This window comes from Sciurus carolinensis, chromosome 5, assembly GCF_902686445.1.
Source record: "Sciurus carolinensis chromosome 5, mSciCar1.2, whole genome shotgun sequence".
In the NCBI taxonomy this organism is placed as follows: Eukaryota; Metazoa; Chordata; class Mammalia; order Rodentia; family Sciuridae; genus Sciurus; species Sciurus carolinensis.
Genome location: NC_062217.1, coordinates 121,710,839 through 121,738,779, shown reverse-complemented (window position 1 = coordinate 121,738,779; position 27,941 = coordinate 121,710,839). Strand labels below are relative to the sequence as shown.

Below are 27,941 nucleotides of genomic sequence, written 5' to 3'. Positions count from 1 at the left end.
GCCTATTCATAAGTCAGTCAGAGATGAGATTCCGGTTTTTCTGAGATAATTGGTACCATCTGTTCAAAGGCAGGAAAATAATAGAGCAGTTCAAAGGTACCGCCCCTTCAAACGATCTCCAGACTTGATCCTACTTCACTGCTCACTCTGCAGAGATTTCCCTAACTTTCAGGCCTACGCCGACTAAACTATTGCACCACTTTTTTTTTCCCTTGCCCTTTTATTCTAAAACAGTGTGGTGCTGTGTTCAAAAGGTCAGGGAGTCCAGACTTCTCAAAATTAACAGGTGTCAATGGGGTTGGGAGTTGGAGACCAACAGAGGGACACTAATTAGAATTTTATCTCATTAAATTTTCATTTAATACTCCTTTTATGCCTTTTATTTTATGTAATAGACATTGTTTTGAAAAAAAAAGTTTCAATTGCTTTTAAGGCAATTAATGCCCTAGAAAAGTGATATTAAAGAGAGCCGGGCATAGCGGTATATACCTGTAATCGAAGCAGCTTGGGAGGCTGAGGCAGGAAGATCACAAGTTCAAAGTCAGCCTCAGCAATTTAGCAAGACACTCTCTCTAAATAAAATACAAAAAGGTCTTGAGATATGGTTCAGTGGTTAAGTGCCCTGGTTCAATCCCGGGTACCAAAACAACCCCCCAAAAAAACCAAAAAACAAACACAACAATAACAAAAGAAATACTGCCTATCAATTTTTAAAATAAAACTAGGCATGGGGCTGGGAATGTAGCTCAGTGGTAGAATGCTTATCTAGCATGTGGCAGGACCTGGGTTCCATACCACAAAACAACAACAAAAAAACCTAGGTAATCTTTGAAATATGAAAAATTATTTCCCAATTTATAAGTAGGATTTTGAATATATCTTTTTTCTTTTTCTTTTTACCACGTAGTTTGGTAAAGTCAGCGGTAGCAAAGATCTGCTTCTAGCCTCAATCAGACTTTAATTTTGGGGGTCTGGCCTGACATGATGAAACAGAAATAGGAAAACAAGCTCTGAGGAGCCTATTCCTGCGGTAAATGTGCTCCAGGGACTTTGAGTTCACGCAAGGACCTTCCCAATGCTTCCATCTGAAGTCTCTGCGGACCTAGGGTGGGTTGGGCAAGGAGTCTCTGGGTGGGGGGTTGGGAGGACAGGAATAATAAATTACATTTCCTGAGTGTTTACAAGGAGCCAGGCTCTGCTTCAAGCGCTCAGATCATCATTCCAACAACCCATGAAATAATCACTATTATTATCTCCACTTTCCAGATGAGAAACTGAGGGAGGTTAAAAGCAATTTGTCCAATGTCATATTCTAGAAAGTGGAGGAGCGGATAACTTCCTGGCAGCCATTAAGAGGTGTCAATAATATGCTTGAACTTTACTAAAATATCGAGAAAAAGCTCACCTTTAAGACCGCAAGCGGAGCCTGGCACAGTGGCACACGACTGTAATCCCAGGCACTGGGGAGGCTGAGGCAGGAGGATCTCAAGTTAAGGCCAGTCTTTTCAATTTACCAAGATCCTCGGCAACTTCATGAGACCTATCTCAACATAAAAAATAAAAAGGACCGGGAATTTAGCTAAGTAGGAGAGTCCCTGGGTTCAATTCTCAAGAAAGAAGAAAAGGAAGGAAAGAAAGAAGGGGGGGGCGGGGGCGGAGAGAGAGAACTGCGGGTAAGGCCCTGTTGTCTGGGAAGCAAGTGACTTATCGCCTCCAGAGATTAGAAATTGCTCTGCGGGAAGGCGCGAGAGTCAAAGGTGAGCTCCCTGCGTGCGTGGTGGAGAGGTCAGTGGTCAACTGCCAGTTGGCCTCCGCTGCCAGCTGGCGCTCTTACTCTCTACTCGGCCCTAGCTGGAGAACAGCTAGGCGGGCGGGCGGCTAGAGAAAGCCCAAGTTAGAGCCGGCACCGGCCACGTGGCCTAGGCTCGGAGCCAGGGGGCGGTCCTCGGGGGCGGGGCCTGGCGGGCAGAATGCGTCTGCGCGGGTGGGCGGGACGGGGGCGCGGTGGGAGCGCCACCCGTGCGGCGCTAAAGGCGGCCCCCACCGGCCTGCGGTCCAGCCCTCGCGGTGCGCAGGCGCAGGCTCTCTCCTTGTCAGTCGGCGCCGCGTGCAGGCGGGTGGCTGTGTGGCAGCGGCGGCGACTTGTCTCCGGCACCATGAGCAGCTTCAGCAGCGAGGAGCGCGCCGCGCCCTTCACCCTCGAGTACCGAGTTTTCCTCAGTGAGTGTTGGCGGCCTGCGGCGCCTCCCTCCTCCCGGCCGCCCATTCATTCCCGGCCTCGCCGCGCGCTGCGCTCGGCCCCTGGTCTCTGGCGCGGGCCGGGCTCTTCGGGAGCGTCCCCGGGGCCGGGCGGGCGGGACTACAAGATTCGCCCTCTGGCCATCGCCCTCTGACGGGGGAGGCTCCCCTTTCACCGGCTTGGCAGGACCCGCATCCGATCGGGCTAGTTTTGTAGGAGTCGGGCTCGGGCAGGGTCTGATGGGACAGGAATCCACTGAGTCACCCTAGAAAGGTGCCCGGGGTAAAGCAATCCCCGTAAGAGGATTGCCGTCTTGAGAACCGGGCGGAGGGCGGTGACTGCCCACAGACCTTCATCCCTCCGCCCTGGTTCAGATTGTGGGCGCCCAGCCGGGTCAAGTCGCGCTCCTCCTTTTCGGACTGGGAAACTGACCCGGATCACGCGCGGATCCGCCTCGGAGGTTGCGCTCCCGGCTCTCGCGCCGCGTGTTTTCCCGCAGCGCCGATGCTGGGAACGCGCCTTCTGAAACAGAAAGCCTGCGCTCCAGCTAGACAGGTGACGTCAATCCGAGAAGCACGAGCGAGCAAGTGCCAAGTTTTTACCGGGTGCGGAGGTCGGCATCCAAGGGAGCCCTGCACTGAGAAGCGAGCGGGCCGCGCGTAGGCTGGGCTCCTTGTTCCTGGGCGCACCTTCCCTTGTAGGTGCAGGAAAGCTACCCGGGATTTATCTTTGTCTTACCCTCTCACCCTTAGATACTAGGAATAGATTAATGGCGATAACGGAGGCGTTAGAAAAAGGTGTCACCGAAGTCGCTTCTATTTTAACCTCTTTCCAGTTTTATGTAAAGGAAATGGGCAGGTGCGGGTACTCTGAGTTAGTGTATGAAGGCCTGGAAAGGAAGAGTACCGAGAGAATGAACAAAGCACCTAGCAAAACATGGCCTGGTTTGAAAGGAAAAGGAAAGTGAACCCTAAAGCTTACACATCTAGTTGAAGATTAAACTACCAGGTAAAATTCAGGAAGGGTGGGACACCCCATTTTATTTAATATTGGAATTAAGCAGCGAGGGCAGTGCAGGAATTTTTGACTAATAATTCACAGAGCTTTATTTCTGAAAAGTGTTGGCTCCAGAATTTCCTTGTAGAATGGGCTTAGAGAAGTGACTGGTTTCAAGGTTAGGAGATCATCTGATAATTATATTCAAGCTATACAGGCAGGACTGACAAAAGTGTTTTTACTTAGGTTGTGTATTGACAGTGAGTATTTGATGGCTGTTAAGGTAGACCAAAACCACACCTTGACTTCAATCCTAACAAAAGTAAACTATCAAACGGAACTCTCTGGAATTTAAGAAATATCAATAATTAAAACTATGAATTATTTTTGGTACCAGGGATTGAACCCAGGGACACTTAACCACTGAGCCACATCCCCATCCCTTTTTCATATTTTATTTTGAGACAGGGTCTTGCTGAATATCTTAGGGGCTCACTAAGTTGCTGAGGCTAGCTTTGAACTCCCAATCCTCCTGCCTCAGCCTCCCAAACTGCTGTGATTACAGGCGTGCACCACCATGCCTGACCTGAACTATGTAATTAATTTTACATGCTTTCTGTAAATCAGATTTCTTAGCTTCCTTCCTTAATATGGAAAGTAAAGTTTTTTACCTTTATGTCAATCTGTTTAAAACTGATAAGTATTCTCGGTATGGTGGTGCATGTCTGTAATCCTAGTGATTTGGGAGGCTGAGGCAGGAGGATTGCAAGTTCGAGGACAGCCTCAGCAGTGTAGTAAGGCCCTGAGCAACTTAGTGAGACCCTATCTCAAAAAAAAAAAAAAAAAAAAAAAATCACGTCTGGGAATGGGATGTAGCTCAGTGGTAAAGTGCCCCTGGATTCAATCCCCAGTACAAAAACAAAACAACGTAACACTGATAAGGGTCTGATAGACTACGAAGTCACCATTGACTCTGAAGAGATCCTTACAGGTTTGGGAACAGTCACAAGTTTTCCATTTCCACTTTGTTTTTTAAAGTTGATGAAATGCAATGTGGATGGATTCTTAGGTCTTCTAAGAACAGAATAGTGAGAAAGGTATGTGTGTGATTGTTTGCTTGCGGTGCTAGGAATAGAACCCAGGTAATTGCATATTCTAGGTAAACCTCTCTACCACTGAGCTACATCCTCAGTCCTAAGGAAGTTTGAAAAAAATTGACTTTTTTGGATAGTTGAGTCTCTAGAGTATAGAAATTACCTGCAAAGGAATTGTTGCATCTTAATTAGTCTTAAAAGCCATTATGGCCATCTTCTTGAAACATCACTTAAAGCAACATGATTTATGATTTAGCAAATAAGTCTCCCTTCTCTCCAGGTTTTTAATAAAAGTTATATAAACATTTGAGTGGTATTATATCAGTCAAAAAAATTTGATCACTTTCTGTGTATTAAGCATTGCTAGGTTTGGGGATGCAAGGCAGTTCCTGTTCTCGTAATAGGTTTCATGCTGTTACATGCCTACAGAGCGTATTGGGTAAAAAACCCAGTCTGGGAGGAAGCTCAAGAAAGGTGAAATATATAACCAGATTGTTTTGTTTTTGGTGTGGGAATAAAATTTTGGTATTTAAAAATGTGTCCTTCAAGCCCTTAATACCAGTGACTCAGGAGACTGAGACAGGAAGATCACTTCCAGGCTAGCTTCAACAACTTAGCAAAATCTTGTCTTAAAATAAAAAAGACTGGGTTCAATCCCCAGTACTAAAAAATTAAATTAAAAACAGAAATGCATTTGGCAATGTAACCACAGTAATAACCTTTTAAATTTATCTTGCAGAAAATGAAAAAGGACAATATATATCTCCATTTCATGATATTCCAATTTATGCAGATAAGGTAAGGCATCTGTCATTTGAACATGGTCTTTTTACTCAGATCAGCTACTTCTACGTATGTATTGTCTCTTAACAAATGTTTAAAATGTCTCATTGTGCTGAGTGAAAAGTTTATTGACCAAATAAGAAATCAGTCTGTACTATCCCCCAGCCCTTTTGATCTTTTTTTTTTTTTTTTTTTTTTTTTAAATTTAGACAGTCTCACTAAATTTGCCCAGGCTGATTTTGAACCTCTGAGCCTCCTGCCTCAGCCTCCCAAATAGATGGGATCACAAGTGTGTGCCATGGCATCTGGCAAGAAGTCAGTCTTTTTTTTTTTTTTTTTGGGTACTGGGGATCGAACCCAGGGATCTACCGACTGAGCTATCTCCCCAGCCCCAAGAAGTCAGTCTTAAAACCAGATTATTCAGTTAAAGAAGCAGTTGCACTGTGGGGAAAGATTTGAGAAATAGGAGCAGATTTTTTTAGGCTGCCTTGTTAAAAAAAAAAAAAGAAAGAAAAAATTACATTGGTCTTTTCTGTGTGTGTTTAGAACTAAAACCTTCGTACATCCTTAGTAGTTTAAAACTAAACCAGGTGGCCAGCACAAAATCTTGACTGATATTTCTTCAACATAAAAATGAATCAGTTTATTCAATGAATACAAGAAAATTTAATACTTTTAATGGGTTAGTAGAGTGAAGATTTGTAAATAGTGTTAATAAAGGTAAGTACACATACTTCTAAAAAGAGCGTTCTGTTCAGTTCTTTTTTTTGGTACCAGGGATTGAACCCAGGGGTGCTTAACCACTAAGCCACATCCCCAGCTCTTTTTTGTATTTTATTAGAGACAGGATCTCACTGAGTTGTTCAGGGCCTCACTAAGTTGCTGAGGCTGGGTTTGAATTCGGAATCCTCCTGCCTCAGCCTCTTGAGTTGCTGGGATTAATAAGCGTGCACCACTGCACCCGGCTAGTGATCTCTTATATGTACCAATGAGCTGGAGAAATCTAACTTTAGCAGATTGATACATTTACCCTAAATTAATGAGAAACTTTACTTTTCTAGAAAAAATATTTACAACTACATATAAAAAAAATTATAATCCTTGGGTAGGAGGATTACCAATGACTTCTTTGGTTTTGTGGGGTTAGGGATAGAACTCAGGGCTTTACACATGCTAAGCAAGTGATATACCACTGAACTGTATCCCCAGTGCATATTTTTACTTCAGTTATGTTAAAAAAAAAAAAATAGGTTTTTTGTTTGTTTTTTTTCTCCTTCACAGAAGTTTGTACTGTGTTTAGGAACTTGACACAGGACATATATCTGATTGATTTTTATACCTTTCATATTTCTTTTTTCTTCAAGAAGGAAGTTTGATTCACATTGAGTACAAAGCTTTTTGAGTTAAAAAAGCTGCATAGGCTACTGACCTTCCTTGGCTCGGTGTTGATACATATTGCCTGTCACATTGCAATGCATGTGTAGAATAATAGTAAGATGAAATTTTTTCCTTGTGCATATGCAGTCTTACTGTTTTCTGAGCGTGACTCTTAGAACTAGACAAATATATTGTACTGCACTTCTGCCAGGAAGTTTGCTTAAGTCCTATCAACACTTGGACACTGGCAGAAAATCCAGTTTACATGTTGCTTCAGAGGAACCAGCCTGAACTGGTCCCCAGTTGGAGATGAGCGCATGGAGCTCTAGGCCAATTATGTGCCATAGTTATACAGGAGGGACCTCTAATTGGCATGTGTTTTCCTATAGGAGACTCGAAATTTTAGCTATTCAGAAACTATTGCATCTGATTTCCTGAGTGTTGATGAATTGCAGAATCCTCCCGCCTCTTGAATTGCCCTTGTTTGGTTGGTTTGAGTTATCCGTTTGTTGCATAATAGTATTTATGTCATATGTAAAGAACTTCACAGTAGTGTCTCAGGCCATTCTGAATAAAGAAGAGATATGAAACAATGACCCTAGGTTTATTAATGGTACCCTTGCATGCAGGTGTGCTGAGAAAGGAAAATCCCTTGACATATAGTTGATTTTTGGTGTTCATAATAATTGAACAACGTTCTAACCAAGACCAGAATGATCATAGAAGTCGTGGTACCTCCTTTTATTGCTCCTTCAAGTCTTCCAAGATAGGAAACCGAGATGACCTTTTGGGGTTGTGCAAAACATCTTTGCTCAGTCACCCTGTGACACTGAACTCTTTTAGGGATTGCTTGTGTCTGTGATATGGCTACTCAGACGAGGCTTCTACCCTGTACCACCCTGTGCTGGCTCAGAAGAATGAGCTCTTGGGACAATTCTGGATTTCCCCAGTTGTCTAGAACCTAAGGACCTTGGTGCTTCTGATTCCTGCTCAAGAAGCTGGAAGAAGCTCTTTTGTTTTGTTTTGAGGGAAGTTGTTGAAAACAAACAATGGTGTGGACAACAGAAGTTAATTTTGGATTATTAACCCCCCCAAATGTTTTAGTTTGTTAAAGAAGAATGTGATTTCCTTTCTTTCCTTCCTTTCTTCCTCCCTTTCTAATTCCAATGTGATTACGTTTACGTGACACATTTTTGCGTGTGTAGTCATAATCTTTATCCCTAATGTGGTAAGTTATTTGAGGTAATGAGGGAATGTCATTAATAAGTAAAGATTTACCTTTAACATGGTCAGTTCCACTAAAGAAAAATGTCCAAAGGTTTGTGTATTCTACTGTACATCAGACTCTTTCAGTGTGAGCAACATCTAATTTGGTTATGCCATTCAGTTATCAAGTCAGCAGGCCTGGAAATTCTTGTGACTCAGGTGGATTATGTCCAGATCTAGTGGGTAGAATAGGTGAGGACAAGGAGTTGCTCAATTTTTTTTTTTTTTTAATTGTAGGAACACCCTTTGCTTTGCATCTGTTTGGAGATCAAATATAAAAGTATCGGTAGCTCAGGAATACCTTAGAAGGTAGAACTTCTAAGATACCAGGAATTTAAAAACCCCAGGACATAATAAACAGTATGAAACACTGGGTAGATAAAGATGTAAATCTTAAAGTGCTCAGGCATCAGGACTTGATATTATAATTTTAGAAGGTTGGTGTTTTTCTAGTTCATGAACCTTAAATGTTCATGTTAAATACTAGTTCTGACTATGTAGTTTCTATTTGTTTTTCCTGGACTTGTTGGGAACAATGAGCAATGTATGTAAATATGGAACTGTCTCTTCTTTCCTTCCAAAAAGAAAGTCAAGCTTCTAATCAAATAGGTTGATGTTTCAGAAACTTAATATTTTCTGCAATTTTGGTGCAATTGTGCGTTTTTCTTGGGGGAGGTTCCAGGGTCAGTCATTGCAAATGATAGAAAAGTTTGACCACTACAAATGTAGGCTCTTTTGCTTGATTTTATAAAGAAGAGAAAATAAAATAGATATGGTTAGAATATCTATTTGCAAAATTTAGTGATTTTGAAGTTATCTGAAGGGGAAAAGTAGGTGTTTTGAGTGCTCATAATATTTCATGTTTCAGTGCATTTTGGAATTGAATTAGGGATACTCAACCAGTAGTGTCTATGTAACTATTCCAGAATCCAAAACCCTCTGAAATCAAGTGCTTCTGGTCCCAAGCATTTTGGGTAAGGGATACTCAACCAGTATTGCTGAGAGTCTTGTGTGTGTATGTGTTTGGTTTTTTAACTTTAATAGGTTAATTCATCTTCTTCTGGACTTTTAACACAATTTTTGAGCAAATTTCTTTTTTTGGTTGACATAAGTCATGTTTTCCTTTGCTTTTACAGTTCTAAATGGGGCACAATGGTATAAACTTTGTTCATCATATTTCCTTTCCATTATTTAAAAATAAAATTTTCAGATGTTGATAGACCTTTATTTTATTCATTTATTTATATGCAGCTCTGAGAATCGAACCCAGTGCCTCACACGTGCTAGGCAAGTGCTCTACCACTGAGCCACAACCCCAGCTCAGGAATCCATTTACTTTTAACAACTGGAGAGAATATCTTTCTATAATCATAAAACCAACTTTGAAGCCTAAACTGAAAAATCAGTGTTAAGAGCCATTTTTGCTCAGTGAGCACTGAATAAAGTAAAATATTCTTGGAATGATGGAAATTCTGGAATACCTTTTTAAAAGCACCATTATGGGCTGGAGCATTTCCTTATTAATTATGTGAACTCTAAAAATTTTTTAGTTGTTGATGATCCTTTATTTATATGTGGTTCTGAAATTCGAACCCAGTGCCACACACATGCTAGGCAAGTGCTCTATCACTGAGCTATAATCCCAGCCCCTATGTGAGCTCTTCTGATGGGATTTTGTAAACCTGAAGTTCAAAAAAAAGGGTAAAGCTATTTTTGTTTGGTATTAGCTTCATTATGTCTAATCCCTAGATGATGTTAGAAGAAAATTCTTTCTACAACCACCACTGTCTTTTGAAAACAGTTAACTTAAAAATGGATGGTTTCAGAGGGTGATTTTTTTGTTTCTTTCTAGGCTGGCCTTTACTTATTTCTTTCTGAAGTTATCTAGAGAAATACATGAAGAATCAACTTAAAAATGCTAATTTCAGCCACTTGTATGATTCTGTGATATAACATGTCATGTTCAGTAGGCTTTAGATCCAGTGTTGGAAACAGATCACAAGTCATGAGGAATATATCATTCCTGGGTTCAATCCCCTGTGCGGCCCCCAGACCCCCGCCCCAAAAATTAACTTTGGTTTTCGCTGCTTAGTTGATCTTTCATGTAGTAACAGCTCCCTCTTGTGAACCTTTAGGATATTGCTGCTGAAAACTTTTAAAGCCCTGACCTTGTTTGCAGATCTTTTGTTTTCATACCTGGGAAATGATACTACAACATTTGTTACATTTTCTAAACCATCTAGTTAGTACTTAACAGGAATACAGGAAGAGAGTGGTTTATTCAGTCCCAGATTTAAGTAAAATCTCTGTTATATTGGTTTTATGTTGTATTCCATAGGCATCAGGAGGCTTGTCAGAAACCCATAGAATACTTTAGTCTCCCACAAATTCAGAACTTAAATAAGTGACAGAAGTTTATAGTTTTGAATATACACCTGTGTAGCTTTTCTGCTTGGTTAAAAACAACAGCAAGGTGATTACTGACTTGAAACCTTTGACATATTCCCTCATAGTTTATCAGCCCCTGTTTTTTCATGCAAAATAGCAAAGGTGTACTTTTAAAAAGTTGTGTAACTAAGTAATTTTCATTTTATTTTATTCATTCATTGATTGAGCCCCGCGTCTCATGTATACTAGGCAAATGCTCTACCACTGAGCTACAGTGCCAGCCCTATTTATTTTTAGATGGAATATCACTATGTTGCCCAGATTGGTCTCAAATTCTGCAATACAAGTGATCCGTTTGCCTCAGTCTCCTGAGTAGCTAGGACTACCACCTTGCTCTAATTTTCTTTTTCTTTTTCCTTTTGGTAGGGCTGGGGATTGAACCCAGGGCCTTCTACATGCTAGGAAAGTGTTCTGTTCCTGAGCTATATCCCCAGTTCCCTCAAGATAGATATTTGTGTGGGAGGGGTGGGGGTACTGGGAATTGAACCCAGGGGTGCTCTACCATTGAGCTACATCCCTAGCCCTTTTCATCTTTGATTTTGAGACAGGGTCTACACAGAATTGCAGAGTCAATCTCAAACTTGTGATTCTCCTGCATCAGCCTCCCAAATCGCTGGGATTACAGGTGTGCACCACCACACCCAGCTTAAAGATATATTTTTGATAAAAGAATGATTGCAGATTAAGTTCCATCTGTACCCTTGTAGGGGCTATAAACAGAAAAACTCTCTACAAGTTTTATTCCTTGGTAAAAATTGTGTAGTCTATTTAAAACTCAGTTTTAATTAGAAAACCAATGCCAAGTCCATATTTAACTTGATGTGCAAAATGAGATGACAAAGTATGATGCTTGAAGTATCTAGGAATTTTCCCCAAATGTATCATCTACTTTTTTTTTTTTGCGGTGCTGGAGTTCGAACCCAGGGCCTTGTGCATGCAAGGCAAGCACTCTACTGACTGTGCTATCTCCCCAGCCCTCATCTACTTTATAGTAAACAATTTAGGGGGGAATAAAGTTAAACAACACACAACACAATTTAAGACTCTAAGCTAATTACAATAGAATTGTCTTTGCCTGATATTTTTGGAATATGTTTTTCTTTAATGTCAAACAGACTTCTAGGCCTTTTTATTTTCTAAAGCAGTCAAATTTGGAGAATGATGTGAGTAATCTACCTGTATAATTTTGTTAAAGTATTATCAAGTAATTGGGCTGATTTAGGGGTTTCTCTCCCCAACCCAGTACTGGGGATTGAGTCCAGGAATGCTCTCTTATTGAGCTACATCCTCCAGCCCCCCAAAATCCCCCCCCCTTTTTTTTTTTTTAATATAAGGTTTCACTAAGTTGCTAAAACTGACCTCAAATTAACAATTTAACTTTGGGGGCCTGGAGTTGTGGCTCAGTGGTAGAGCGCTTGCCTAGCATGTGTAAAGCACTGGATTCAATTCTTAGCACCACATATAAATAAATGAATAAAAATAAAGACCTATTTACATCTAAAAAATATTTTTAAAAAACACCAGTTTAATTTTAGAAGAAGCAAGCATGCTTCCCAAAATAAGAGACAAATTAACTCCTGTGCTCATCTTACTTTCTCTTTGTTTTTCCAGGATGTCTTCCACATGGTAGTTGAAGTTCCACGCTGGTCTAATGCAAAAATGGAGGTAAAGTTTTACCTTCAGTGTCAGACTTCGATATTAGTTCTGATCTAGCCATACTGATTTGATTGAGGATGAAACTTCTGTACTCCAAGTGTTTCTTCTGTCTAGTCCCTGCCCTATTTCTCTGCCTGCCAGTCTTTCCTCTGTGCTCCCACTACACTTAGCCATTTACTGTTTGTAAACATGTTCCAAACTTTCCTTCCCCACACCTTGCTCCTGATGTCCTCAAAACCTAGCATTACTTTTCCTCCTCTTATTCTTTGTTTTTTTTCTGGTACTAAGGGATGAACCCAGGGCACTCTCCAATGAGCTATACCCTTAGCTCTTTTTCATTTTGGCCAGGGTCTCACTGAGTTGCCCAGGCTGGCCTCAAATTTATGGTCTTCTTCCTCAGCCTTCCAAATTGGTAGAATTTCAGACATGTGCCTCCACACCCAACTTCCTCCTCTTACTCTTTTACTCTTAAATTCTTCCTTGGCTCCTCCTTAGCCATCCTAGCCATAAGTAATCTCATTGGAATTTTTGAGGTATTTTGTTAATTTATTTCTGATGATTCCTAACATAGTTGCCTTTTTGATGTTTTTGAATTTTTTGGCAGTAACCACATTTACATGTTATATACAATCGGGTATCTTTTTTTTTTTTTTTTTTTGTACCAGGTATTGAACCTAGGGGTACTTAATCACTGAGTCATATATGCAGCCCTGTGTATTTTTATTTATTTATTTTTTTTATTTTGAGACAGGATCTTGCTACATTGCTGAGGCTGGCTTTGAACTTGAGATCCTCCTGCCTCAGCCTCTGAGCTACTGGGATTACAGGCGTGCACCACCACACCCAGCACACTCAGATATTTTAATAATTTTAAAGGCCTTAAGCATGAAATTGGATTAGATTTATTTTGCCTTTTTAATAAAAATCTTGGTATTTTTTCCAAATGTTAGAACTTATTTCAGCCAATTTTATTTGTTGCTTTCTGGAATTGGTAAATATTCTTTTCCTTGATAATTGCCCAAGTAAACTTTCCACTTAAAGGCTGATTGTGAAAACATATTAGTACAAATTATAAAAATGTGAGTGATAAAGTTAATTGTTAAAGTGGAATTAGGAGACATACATGCCATAATTTATTTCCTCAGATCCCTATTTGAATAATATTTCAAATCCACATAAACATCTATTTGAATCTTTCAGATTGCTACAAAGGACCCTTTAAACCCAATTAAGCAAGATGTGAAAAAAGGGAAACTCCGTTATGTTGCGAATTTGTTCCCCTACAAGGGGTATATCTGGAACTACGGTGCCATCCCTCAGGTATGTCTCCACGTACTTCCTGAAAATGTACTATTTTAACTTACTAAAAACCTAACTGGTTGGTTAAAAAATATATATATATTCTTTTAAATACCTTCAGAAAATGTTTGCTATAGTAGATTTAAAGAATTCAGGGAGAGGTAGTGATCATTTTAATGTTTCCTTGAATGCCTTATTTCACAAATAACTGAAATTTAAATATTTACAACATTTAAACTCAGATTTGAAAGTTTATTCTTTTCCAAAATATTTCTTTTTTTTTTTTTTTTTTTTTTTTTTTTTTTTAATGGACTGGTTATAAGACATATACATTCTTTCCAGATTAAGTGGCAAGTCTACTAGTAAAGAGATTTCTCTTTTGGGGGGGTGTTACTGGGGATCAAACTTAGGGCCTCATCCTTACAAGGCAGACATATTCTATCACTGAGCTATATCCTCAGCCCAAGTCTATTAGTAAAGAGAGAATGTAAGGAAATGGATAAAAGCACTGATTTTTATCACCGGCCTTGTCTCCCTTTCTCTCTCCCTGAGACATAAATAACATTCAGTTCATGAAGTTTATTGGGAGGGATATAGCATGTGTACTTTCACGCACCAGTTTTCATTGCCATTGATCTTTATGTTTAAGGACCTGATTCCTCCTTTGGGTCAAGCTCTTTGTGGTAAAGTAATGATGGGGTTTCTGTTTTCTTAAGCAGTTAGCCCTTGGAGAAGGGAGATTATCTGCATTGTTTACTGATTTATCTACCAGAATGCCAGTACACAGATCTTATTTAATGTTTGAATGAAGAGTCACTAGAGTCGTGTCTATTATGCGTAAACAACATTTATTTAATTCTGGTTTGGCTAGGCTATTGCTGTGGCACTTATTCAATGTTCAGTTTTAGTTTTCCCTTTTGATAATTCTATTCACCATTAAGTCTATTACATGAAATCTGTGAAACAATTTTAAGTTACTAGAACATAAATCAAACTCATCTAACTTGTTGGGTAATCACAAAGTTGTCGGCCCTAACTATAGCACTTCACCTTGCACTTCAGTTAGCACTGAAGTATGGTCCCTTTAGGAAAACATTGCTGAACATTAGTAAATAAGAAGTAAAACATGCTTATTCTTCTTTGTGTGTTGGCCTTTGCTTTCTTATGTTGATTTTGTTGGATGTGGTCTTCTTTATCCCTCTTCATTTTTATCTTTTTGCTTTCACTCCAGCTGAATAGGCAAACAAATCCAAGTCATAAATATGATCTGGTAGAGGAAGAAAAGAACTCAAACGGCAGTTGCATTTTAAATCTAACTTCCTTGGCAAGCACAGGCTTCAGTTCTTTTGTGTGCTGCTCTGCAAGGGTTCTGGCTTGCCTTTTAGCAAGGAAAGCAAGCCAGTAATTTTAAGCTTCAGAAAATCCTGATTGAACTTGTTTAGTTTTGATTCCTGGTCAGCAGTGATGCTTTTAACATAAGAATATATCATTTCCATTTTCATATTGCTGCCTACCCATGTCTGTTTTAGTATCTGTAAATAAGACACTTAAATGTGAATAAAGAATTTCAAAAATGAGAAAAAGTAGCTGGAGATTCATGTTTTTGCAGAAAAGTCATGGGATGTTATCTGTTAATGTCAACGTAATCGACTTTTGTCAGCAGTGTATACAGGAATGATATACCCTAGTCCTTTTTTTTAAGACTTGGGAAGACCCGGGACACAGTGATAAACATACTGGCTGTTGTGGTGACAATGACCCAATTGATGTTTGTGAAATCGGAAGCAAGGTAATGAAATTGGACATTTTCTTGTGTTAAGATGAACGTTAATGAAATGTATCAAAGTTCATGCTTTAAAAAATATTGTGAATATATGAATATTAGTGAAATAATGATGTTTCTTTGGTGATCAAAACTTCTGTTTCCTTCCAAGCATTTATACATCCTCAATTGTACATTTAAACCTAGTCTGGGAAAAAAATGTGTATTTACATGTATATGACTAAACATACATGTAGAAGAAGGGGATATTCTGCGGTGTCCTAGGAGATGGATAGCTAGTGAATAGGTGAAGGGCACCAGGAGGCACATGTTATCTCACTCAGAGGGCCTGATGATTTGGAGATCAGTGAAATGACTCAAGGCAAATGGACCATGTATGCTTCTAATAGTGATTCTTCTATCAAGTAGGGTTGCTCTGAAATTCTGATTGTAGTTATTTCTTTCTTTCCTTTTTTAAATTGGTACTGGGGATTGAACATAGGGATCCTTTACCACTGAGCTACATCCCCTACCATTTTATTGAGATGGGCTTACCAAGCTACTTAAGCCCTTGCTAAGTTGCTGAGTCTGACCTTGAACTTGTGATCCTCCTGCCTCAGCCTCCTGAAGTGCTGGGATTACAGGTGTGTGCCACTGTGCCTGACTGATTATAGTTTTTTAATGATCCCTTTCTGGCCATAGAATAGTAAACAACTAAAAACAAAGTTGTCATTATGTTTTTTAAATCAAAGTTTCTGTGTGTGTGTGTGTGTGTGTGTGTGTGTGTACGTGTGTGAGAGAGAGAGAGAGAGAGAGTGTGGTTTGTTTGTTTGTTTTGTCTTTTTGGGTTTTTTCGTCTTTTGTTTTTTTGTAGTGCTGGGAATTGAAACTCAGGGCCTTCATGTGCTAGGCAAGTGCTCTACCATTGAGCTACATCCTCAGCCTCAAACTTTTTGAGATATACTGTATGACTTGCTTAACTCAGTGGCCTCTATAAAATAGAAAGTAAGTAACCACATTAAGAGATGTATCTGAAGCTAGGTGTGGTGGTGCATGCCTGTAATCCCAGCAATTCTGGAGGTTGAGGCAAGAGAATCACAGGTTCAGGGCCAGCCTTGGCAATAGCCCTGTCTCAAAATAAAATTTTTTTCAGGGCTGGGGATATAGTTCAGTTGGTAGAGTGTGTGCATTGCATACACAAGACCCAGAGTTCAATCCCCAGCACCAAAAAAAAAAAAAAAAAAAAAAAAATTCAAAAGGGGATGTAGCTCAGTGGTAGAGCACTTGCCTAGCATGCAAGAGGCCCTTGGTTCAAACTACACTACCTCAAAACGAAAAAAAGAAAAAAAAAAAAAAATGAAAAGAAAGAAAACCAATCTGAATCAGGTGCAATGTGGTATATGCCTGTAATCCCAGCTATAGGGAAGCTAAAGTGGGAGGATCTACAAGTTCAAGATCAGCCTGGGAACAAAACCAAGACTCTGCCTTAAAAATAAAAAATAAGAAAAAAGAAAAGAAAATTGTTTCTGATACAAATTATGAATTTACTCTTTAGCACAAAAACAGTATGAAAAGTATTATTAATTACCCTGAATTATGTTACTGATTTTCTTATTACCTATAAGAAGATAGGACTTACAGGTCCTATTTTCAACCCTAATAAGATTAATAAAGATGCATTTATAGCTTTTAAAAATTTGCTTTAAGATGGGCAAGGTGGTACACACCTATAATCCCAGCAACTCAAAAGCCTGAGGCAGGAGGATTGCAAGTTCAAGGCCAGCCTTGGCAACTTAGCAAGACCATCTCAAAGTAAAAATAAAAATGGCTGGGGTACAGTGGTAAAGCACCTCTGGTTTCAATCCCCAGTGCCTAAATAAATAATAAAAGTTTGCTTCAAGGAACAATGTTTAGGTAAATTTGAAGTAATTTGGCTTCTTTCTTATTTCCTATTATCCACCAAATAAAACTTTGTTTCACAGTTTTATTCTGTAATGATGTTCTGACCGTGATTGTTGACCCTCAGGTATGTTCAAGAGGTGAAATAATCAGGGTGAAAGTTCTGGGCATATTGGCTATGATTGATGAAGGAGAAACCGACTGGAAAGTCATTGCCATTAACGTGGATGATCCTGATGCAGCAAATTATAATGGTAAGAAAATTAAGTGTGAAGTCTTTCTTACTTTCTTGGGCACCACCAAACGTAACCCATAATTATAATTGGAATTGTAAGCCACTGACTTCACATTGTTAAAGAATGGAGGAACAAAGTATTGTTATTTGTACTACTGAACTTTGGGCAGTTAACTAAAAGCAAGCTTCTCCTTTGTTCCAGGAAAGAAAAAAATCTGGTAGTTTGGATTTATTGGTTTTTCCTTTAATATATTTACTAAGTTGTGCAATCACTCCCACTGTCTTAATTCCAGATCATTTCCTTTGCCCTAAAAGGACGTCCTGTATTATTGGCACTCATACCCTGCCCCATTTAACTGAGTCCCTGGCTACCATTAATATACTTTGTCCTTAGAAATTTGCCTATTTTGAACATTTGCCTGTTATGAATGGAATCATAATTTAGGCCACCTCTGTGGCTGACTTATCTCACTTGTTGTAGCATTTCATTCCCCCTTTTTTGGTGTAAAATGCATACAACATTAAAATTTAGATTTTAATCTTTTTGTGTGTTGGTGGGGTGGGCACTGGGGGTTGAACCCAAGGGTGCTCTACCACTGAGCTACATCCCCAGCCCTATTTTTTATTTTGAGACAGAACTTTGCGAAGTTGCTGAGGCTGGCCTCAAATTTGCCATCCTCCTGCTTCAACTTTTGTTGTTGCTGAGATTACAGGCGTTGGCCATCACATCTGACTGATTTTACCATTTTTAAGTGTATAATTCATTGGTATTTAACACATTTACAAGGTTGTGCGACCAACACCACCACCACTAGTTCGGTTTACTTCCTTTCCCCCCTTCTCCCAGGTGCTGGCAACCACTGGGTCTGCTTTTGTCTCTAGATATTTCATATACATGCATTTCTAATGTGCTGTCTCTTTTGCCTGGCTGCTTTCACTTACCGTGCATTTTCTAGGTTCTTTCATGTAGCCTGTATCAGTACTCACTCCTTTTTAGAACTGAATTTTATTCCATTGTGTGGATAATAACATTTTGTTTATGTGGCCATCAGGTGTAGACATTTGGATTGTTTTAGCTATTATGAACAATGCTAATAATCCTGCGTGTGTTACTGTGTGGACATGTTTTTAATTCTTGTGAGTTTATACCTAGGATTGGAGTTACTGAGTTGGTGAAACTGCATGTTTGACCTTTTGAGGAGCTGTTAAACTTTCCAAAAAGTTGCACTATTTCACATTTTGGCCAGCAGGGCACGAAGGTTTCAGTTTTCGCATATCCTCACCAGTACTTGTTATCTTTTCCATTATACCCATCCTAGTTGGGGGTGTCTTTAGTGTTGAGTTGTGATTTTTAGATATTCTGAATACTACACCTTTATCAGACATAAGAGTTGCCCATATTCCATTCTGTGGATGGTTCTTTTATTTTCTTAACAATATACTTTGAAGTACTCAAGTTTCAAATTTTGATGGAAGTCCAGTTCATCAGTTGTTTTCCTTTTCTTGTTTGTGTTTTTGGTGTTGTATCTAAGAAACCAAGGTCATAAAGATTTGAGCTTATGTTTTCTTCTATGAATTTTATAAATTTAGCTTTTGCATTGTAGTCTTAGATTTATTTTGAGTTAATTTTTCCATATGCTGTGAAAAAACAGACTTGTATAATATGCAGCCTTTTGTGTCTAGCTGCTCTCACTTACCGTACATTTTCTAGTTCATTCGTGTGTGTACTGTGTGTCAGTAATTAACCTTGCTTCTACTTCTAATCCATTTATATACTTATTGAATTAGTCTTATAATCCAAATGGGTCTCCCTGGGCTGCAATCAAAGTGTCAGCAGGGCTGTATTCCTCTGTAGGCTCTCAGGGAAAATCCACTTTTATCACTGCAAACTTGAGTTCCTTGTTAAAGCTCCTCTGACTCATCTGTGTCCTTTCACAGTGTAAGGACCTCTGTGATTACATTAGGCACACCCAGATGACCAAGGATAATACCCCAGTGTTAAGGTCAGATGATTAACAACCTTAATTCCATCTGCTATATTTATTCCTCCTTGCTATGGAACAGCACATTCACAGACCTGGGAATTGAGAGATGGACATCTCTGTACCATAGCAGTAAAATTATTTCATAATGGCACTGTATGATGGATACATGATAATGTGTATAGATCTTCACAGTGGCAGAATAATGCCCCCTCCAGAAATACCCAACTCTTAACCCTGAACTGGAAAGATGTCACCCTTGGCCAGTGGGCTTTCTGGCATGATGGGAAAAGTATCCCGGAGTATCCAAGTGGGCCCAGTCCATCACACAAGTCCTTGTAAACAGACCTTTCCCAGCTGTGTTGACAGAGATGTGATGGCAAGATAAAGCTCAGGAGGTGCCACATTGCTGGCTTGAAAATGTCGAGGGGTGAGGAGAGGGCAGCCTGTGAAAGCTGACAAACCCTAGGAAACAGATTCTCCCAGAGTCCTTAGAAGGGCACACAGCTCTGCTGACACCTAGTGGCACTATGGAACTTCTGAACCACAGAACTCTGAGATGATAAATCTATGTCATTTTAAGCATCTAAGTTTGTGATTTTTTTTTTAATAGCAATAGATTAGCTAATACACAATATAGGAGTGAACCTTAGATGTTAAATTTTAAAAGAATCATTTACAAGGGCTACTCTAGGATGAAATGCAGATTATGACAAAATAATCTTAACTTTAATACAAATGTGTGAAATAACCTCCCTGAGGCAAGGAGGAGAAAAGGTGTTGACCTTAATCACTTTAGAAATGAGTGGAGTTAGTAAGACCAAAGGCAGAAAGAACTGCACGTAGCATTGTACTTTAGCTGGTAAAGTTGTTTCTCATTGCAGTACTGGTTCAGTCCTGGAGTCATTAAACACATTTACTGGACCTGAGCAATTAAATGGATGGAAGATGATGAACCACCCACTGTTGGAGTGGGAGTTATAGATAAGCAAGGAGGTGTGGCTAGAACTGTGCAAGTATTAATGGATTAGAGTTGGAGATACCAGTATGAACTCAAATTTATTACAATATAGGAATAGATGGAGACATAGAGAAATACTTTAGAGCAGGGTGCAGTGGCGCATACCTGTAATCCCAGTGATTCTAGTGACCAAGACAGGAGGATTGCAAGATCAAGGCCAATCTCAGCAACTTAGACCCTGTCGTCAAAGTGAAAAATAAAAAGGGCTAGGGATGTAGCTCAGTGGTAAAGCACCCCTGGGTTCAATCCCCAATATCAAAAAAGAAAAAATTTTTAGATGTGTGTATATACATGACTTGGTATGCACATATCTGTTTCTTTTCTGTATCAGCTGGGAGGGCTTAGGAGAATCAGTAATGATGAGCACCCCTGGCATACAGATGCTACAATGAAGAGGATCCAAGAGTCCTTGGAGAAATGGCAGATTCTGTGACTACAGTAGGGAATGAAAAGATGAGCCTGAGCATCTTATAGTGTGAGGAAGTAAAGAACTGCCCCCAAAAAACAATAATGGGGAGGTCTGTCAAAGTACATATTTGATATTTTTGTTGAATGCATAAATAATAACACATCTTGCAAATTGCTTACACTCTTTATAGATATCAATGATGTCAAACGGCTGAAACCCGGCTACCTAGAAGCTACTGTGGACTGGTTTAGAAGGTACAAGGTTCCGGATGGAAAACCAGAAAATGAATTTGCTTTCAATGCTGAATTTAAAGATAAGGTGATATGTCATTCAGAACTGTAGCTTTAGACCTGTTTGTATTGAGACTTATAACTTAACCATATCATTCCCATTTAAGATTCATAAAACAAAAGACTAAAGATATAAGATAATCTTGGTGTCTTGTTTATAAACCTTTGTTCAGATGTTCTCTTTAACAAGAAGTGATTCAAAATGAAGAAAGTATAAGGGTTTGGGGAAATGTCTATCATATTTCTGTGCCTCCTAGCTCCTAATCTTACACCAAAGGCATTTAGTAATAAATGATTTTTACATAGTGTCAGCATGATTTTTTTAAAATAAAAACTTCATATCATATTGGGCATGGTGGTGCATGCCTCTAATCCCTGTGACTTGGGAGACTGAGATAGGAGGATTGCAACTTCAAGACCCGCCTCAATAACCTAAGAGAGACCCTCAGGACCTTAGTGACTCCCTGTCTGAAAATAAAAAGTAAAAAGGGCTGGGGATATGGCTCAGTGGTTAACCCTGAGTTAAATCCCTAATTATAAAATACAACTAAAAAAACCTTCACATCATAATGATTGTTTACAAAATTTGACAAAATCCATGACAATTATGCTGTGAAATATGATAATAGAAAAAAACCCACTTCTACATTGTAATGCATATCTCTTCAAATTATAGGACTTTGCAATTGATATTATTAAAAGCACTCATGACTATTGGAAAGCACTAGTGACTAAGAAAACGGATGGAAAAGGAATCAGTTGGTAAGTGTTCCCTCTCTCCTGCATGTTTAATACACAGAGCAAACCAGTTTGCTCCAAAGGTTTTTGTAACCATAAAACATTGTACTGTTACATTCACATGGTAAAGAACCACTTTTGTCAGTGCTCAAGTGAATGGGAATCTAAATACCTAGATAACTGAAAGTGTTCATAAGCACTCTGAACAAGTAGAAACTAAAACTTAAAGGGGACAGTGAGGTCAGATCTGTGTGAGGGTATTGGGAAAGGCTCCTAGCATCAGGGAGTTCAGAATGTAAAAAATAAGGACAGTGCAAGGGTTAGTATCCTCTGATGTAAAAATGTAAGATGCATCACAACTACACCAGTATCTACCGTGCACACTGAATTTATTATCACTAATAATAGCTAATGTTTATGAAGCAGTTAATATCTGCCAAGCCTATAACAGAGATGTGGGGGAAATTGAACATAATCACAGTTACTCCAGAATAAGTGTTAGAGCAAGAACTCACACCCATGTCTGGCCCCCAAACCTGTGTTCTTAATGTACTGTGGACTTCCTCAAGAGGATGCCCACTATAATCACTTAACTATTGTTTTCTGAAAATACTAGTCAGTGAAATAGATAACAGAAAGACATGAGCTGTAGAAAAATTGGAAAGGGCAGAGCAAGTTGATACAGTTGATATTGTATATCCAGAAAACCGTAAAAAAAGAAAAAGATAAAGAAAAAGCCTGGGTATGGTGGTACACCCTTGTAATCCCAGCTACCTAGAAGACTGAGGCAGGAGGAACCTAAGTTCAAGGGCAGCCTTGGCAGTTTCCTTAGTGAGACCCTATCTCAAAATCATAACTAAAAATAATCAGGGACGTATATAGCTCAGTGGTAGAGTACCCTTGGGTTCAATTCTAGTAACCTGTTCCCCATGCACAAATTTAAAAACACCAAGGTTAAACAGTAAATCTGCAAGACCCAAGAAAAGGAACTTTTTAAGATTCTGTTGAGGAATATAAAAGATGTTAAATAGAAAGATAAACTTCAAGAATGATGTTCAGTTTCATCTAGAAACGATTTACATGTGTGAATAACCAGGAAAACTCAGGGAAAAGAAAAAACAAAGGTAGTAGAGGTAGAAAGGAGTGTTAATTATTATGGTAGTTTCATGTTGTTTAATGTTTGGTACTGAAGAAAAAAAAAATCAAATGATTGTGTTTGGTTACAGTTGGTAGACCTGGGAATTTAGTTCATAATAAAGAATGTATTTTGAATTAATGGTTTTGGACCAGCTGGCTTAAGGAAGAAAAGAAAGCTAGATTTCTCTCTCCTTATAATCCTAAAACCAAGTGTGCATACTGGTAACCACCATCCTGATCCAGCTGTTTTGTTTTTAAAAGATGCTATAACTAGGCAGGTGCTCAGTGTGTGCCCTGTGGACAACATCCCAGCACCAATTTTCTTACATCCAACCAATTTTATACTCAGGTTAATTAGGTTCTCTCTGCCAGCATTTGCATTTATAACCCGTCTTATATCAGTATCTAATTCCAGACAGAAAAATTCATTAAAAATTTCTAAAAACAAGCATAGGTATTTTGCTTGTAGTAGGTATAACCTTTCTAAACACAATGTAAAACTCGATCCATTTTTTTAAAGTTTTATAAATGATATTATCTTTTATATATTAAAAGATGCTGGAACACTTTCCTTTTTTAAATAATGCATAACAAAGGCCTGATTCCTTAACTTATAAATATCTTATTGAAGTTGATGAGAAAAAAGACTTAATAGGTGAAGGGAAAAAGGTAGGGAAACAAAGTTTATTTATAAGAGAATATATGGTCTTATTCATTGCTTAAAATGCAGTTAAATGCGTTTTTTTGGGGGGGTACACAGTGAATATATCTTAGACATGGCTTACATTTTTCTCAAGTGTAAGAAAATCCTAATGTATAAAAATAATTCTCCTAAGAATCTTCTATTCTGTATCAGGATAATGTCCTATAAAATGAAAACAGCATCATTCCAAAAACAAGAAAAGTTAACACATTTGTGTGAAAATATAGTCAGGTTGTGGTGGTACATGCCTATAATCCCAGCACCTCTGGAGGCTGAGGCAGGAGGATTACAAGTTCAGCATCTTCAGTAAGACCCTACGCAACTTAGCAAGACCCTGTCTCAAAATAAAAAGTAAAAAGGACTGGGGATGTAGATCAGTGGTAACAGGTAACGGAAATGGAATGAAGACATTTCATTTCTCATTTTAATAAAATATTTTTTGTTATGCATATATTATATATTAATACTATAATAAGAAAGTTGGAACTACAGGTAAGTAAAAAGATCATGTATTTTTTATGTATTTTTAAAAAATCACCCATAATCACACTTTCCAGATTTCTCTTAATATTTAGAGGGTTTTTCCCCTAGTCCTTTATGTAAGTACATAATGCTTTTTAAAATAGTTATAATTATATTGCATGCACAATTCATTTATGCTTTTTAAATTTAACACCATACTATAAGCATTTTCCCATTATAATATTGTATAACATTCTATCTGTATAATATTCCATCTTGTAGATAAACCATTTTTCATCATCCCTTATTAGGCATTTTGGTTACTTCCAATTTTTTGCTATTATCAATAATACACTGGTTTACCATACACTAGTATTGGAGCATCTTTGTAGATCACCATTCAATCTGTATTGGGTTCTCAGAGTTGAAATTTCTCTATCAAAGCTTATGAACTTTTGAATTTTGATTACATTTTAAAGAATTATTTTTCAGAAATGTCAAGCCAGGTGTTACTCTTGCCAGGAGTGTCTTGTTTCAGATGTCCCATAGCACTGATAGAGACGGGATATTTTTGTTTCATTTTTTTCAATTAGGAAAAATGTTTCTCATTTCAGTTGGTATTTCTCAGCTATTTCAGTGAGAACTAAAAGTATCCAATCTTCAGATTCTTAAATCTGAACTTAAATCTTAAATCTGAATATTTGAGTAAAATTAACCACAAGAAATTTTACCTTGACAAAATAAATAATTAAAATGTTTAATATAGGTGAGAAAGCTTTCAGCTAACCAAACTTGAATATCATAAAGTCTACCATCTTCAACTTATCTTTTAACTCTTAAAAGAGAGGATTTTGTTGTTGTTGTTGTTTTGTCTTTTGACTACTTTTGTTTTCTCAATAGCATGAATACAACAGTGTCTGAGAGCCCCTTCAAGTGTGATCCTGATGCTGCCAAAGCCATTGTGGATGCTGTATGTAAAAGTTTTCTTTAAAAAGAGGATGGATGGGCTGGGGTTGTAGCTCAGTGGTAGAGTGCTTGCCTGGCACATGTGAGGCACTGTGTTTGATCCTCAGCACTGCATAAAAATAAATAAAACAAAGGTATTATGTCCATCTACAACTAAGAATATTAAAAAAAAAAAAAAGGTTGAGTGATAAAAGATATGTTGTCAAATAGGGAGAGAAAGTGCTTCTTTAACAAATAATTTGAGTACCTCCTGTATGCAAAGTATTGTGTGAAGTCTGGAAATTAGAACCCATAAGTAGACATTTGACCAAGTGAGAAGCTGAGGAATGATCCTAGTGAACCATAAGTTGGACAGATAGCAAAGTAGTACAATTATAAAAATCAGAATGACTCCAGAATGTGCCAGGTAACCCAAGTACATGTTAACCTATCAACCCATTTTGCACAAGAGAACCAATGGGAATTTACTTGTCTTCATTATAGCAAGGACTGAGGGAGTTACTTAATTTTAGGTACCATTGCAGATTGTAATACTAGAGAAGACTGTCATGTGAGATAGCAAACCATCCATCAAAACAGTAATTTTGTTTTTGGATTTTTAATTATTTGGTTTGTACTGAACCAGTCATCTTAAAAATCTTATCATTTATAGTATTTAAAAAGGCAAATAGCCAGGCATAGTGGTACATGCTTTTTTTCCTCTTAGCAAGTTGCTGACCACCATTTTTGATTTTTGTTTATTTAGTTTTAATTAGTTATATAGTGGTACATTCTTTTAGTCCTTGCTACTCAGGAGTCTGAGGTAGGAGGATGGCAAGTTCCAGATCAGTTTCCCGGGCAACTTGTAAGATTCTTCCTCAAAATAAAAAAAGGGCTGGAGATGTGTGTAGCTCAGTGGCAGAGCACTTGCCTCACATGGTCAAAGCCCTGGGTTCAATCCCCAGAATTGCAAATGAATGAATGAATGAATGAATGAATAAACAAATAAATCTCTGTGACTGTCTTGCAGTACAACTTAATATTAGCCTATTATATTAGGACTCATCTTTGTCAATTATGAATCCTGACAACATTTGAGATAAATAAGAAAAACTGGAAGAGAAAAACCATTGATTGATTATTATAACTTGACTTTTCAAACACTGTATCTATACGTTATATGTGTGCATATATATAAAATTATTCTATATGCAAATGTTTTTGTTCTTTGTTTAAAAAATTTTATTCTCCTTTGTGTCACTAAAATTGAAGAGTCTTGAATATGTTAGTTTTAAAACTTGCACTGTTCCTATTGTAAATTATTTTTAGAACCTAAAAATTAGGGTAGCCTTTTGTCAAGATTCTTTTAAATTTTGCCAGTATACTTTGAGGTTGTTTAATATTACATTTTAATATTTTATTTTAGTTACCACCACCATGTGAATCTGCCTGCACAATACCAACAGATGGTAAGGTCTACATTCCAGTAAAATTACATTAAAAATTATGTATATATATGCTAAATCATATATTTTATTTTTCACTGACAGATGTATATATTTATGGGGCACAGTGTGATGTTTTGATATGTTATAATATAGAATGATTAGATCAGCTTTAAATATGTCACCTCACATACCTTTTTTGTGGGGTGGAAACGTTTAAAATAGCACTGATCCGTTTTGAAATACATAGCGAGGCTGGGTGTGTAGCTTAGTGGTAGAGCGTAAACTGCTCAAGGCTGGGGTTCAGTCCCTAGCGTGAAAGCAAGGAAGGGGCAGTGTGTTATTCAGTACAGCTGCCATACTGTGGAGCACATCCATGTATCTTGTTCCTCCTGTCTAGCCGCAATTTTGTATCCTTGGATCAATATCTCCCCTTTCCCTATCTACTCTCTCCACTCTCCTGCCCGTAGCAACCACCGTTCGTTCCACTCTCAGCTTCTATGAATTCAACTTTTTTGGATTCTACATATAAGTGAGATCATGCTGTATTTGTCTTTCTGTGCTTTGCTTACTTCACTTGGCATTATGTGCACCAGGTTCATCCATGTTATGTATAAATACATATTTAGTATACCAAATAACACATGGAAGGAGAAGGAAAAGATAAACATTTTTAGAGTTTCCTAGCGTATGTGAAGAAGGATGCTACATAGCACCTTCAGTGCCACTCTGGTTTCTAAACTGTGACCCAGTATTCCTCCGAGATCATGTACATGCCTCATGGACAATGTGGAAGGGACCCTGAGTGGGCTGGGCTCCACATCCCCATCTGGTCACCAACTCCTTCATCTGGAAAATAGCTCTCTCCCTCTTTAGATCTTAGAAACCTGTTTCTTCTGATAAGAAAATGCTTCTGCCATTTAAACGAATTTGAAAATCACATTGTACCATTAGCATCAAGAGTAAGGAAGCCCAGCTGGGTGCAGTGGTGCACACCTATAATCCCAGTGGCTCAGGAGGCTGAGGCAGGAGGATTGCTATATTTATGTTTTGAGATAATCTGTACTGGGATCCATTAAAGCAAGTATAGTATTGCTATATGTTGTGTAATTTTGATTCTCAACAGGGATTCTGATTTGTTTTTCTTTTTTCTGAATACAGTGGATAAGTGGTTCCATCACCAGAAAAACTGATGGGATTTCTCTGGAATACAAGCTGATACTGCTGCATCCTATTCATCTGGAAGTATTAGATGCAAAAGTAGTAGCTTTTCAAAGCTTTAAATTTATAGAACGCATCTAACTAAAGCAAATTCTTCTGTGACCAATTCAATATATTCAGAATGTTATCTGTCCAAAAGCATTTTTCATATTTCAGCTAAGACAACTTTAGTACATGCTTAAATGTCAAAGCAGTTGTGGTTTGGAAGTCATTTGTGAATAGATGTGCAAGATGAACACATATTGGATGTATATGTTTACCATGTTGTTAGGAAATAAAATTATTTTGATGAAACTTGTTCAAAATATTTTTATTTTATTCTGAAGTCAGTGTTACCAAGCAGGCATGGTTACTTTTTGGTGTTTGTATTCTGTCAGTGATCTTATAATTGAATTGTGTGATTATTAGATGATAAGTGAGTGCTCATTCTTGGGAACCTGACAGTGAAGTCCCTTATACTTACGTCGGTCTTGATTCTGTGCTCAATTACCTAATTCCTGGCCTCCCATGCCCCTGAGTACTGGGGATTGCATC

General features: G+C 38.3%; 1 protein-coding gene across 1 annotated transcript; it reads left to right on the top strand.

The window, feature by feature from the left end:
- The first annotated feature begins 2,046 nt into the window (after nt 1–2,046).
- On the top strand, nt 2,047–27,705 carry Ppa1 (inorganic pyrophosphatase 1). The gene is made up of 11 exons (XM_047553963.1): nt 2,047–2,220; nt 5,069–5,127; nt 11,815–11,868; nt 13,060–13,179; nt 14,861–14,947; nt 16,947–17,073; nt 20,657–20,784; nt 21,433–21,518; nt 24,697–24,766; nt 26,168–26,210; nt 27,348–27,705. Exons 1-11 carry the CDS (start codon nt 2,157–2,159, stop codon nt 27,377–27,379), a joined length of 870 nt encoding a protein of 289 aa, XP_047409919.1. The 5' UTR covers nt 2,047–2,156; the 3' UTR covers nt 27,380–27,705.
- Nucleotides 27,706–27,941: the final 236 nt, after the last annotated feature.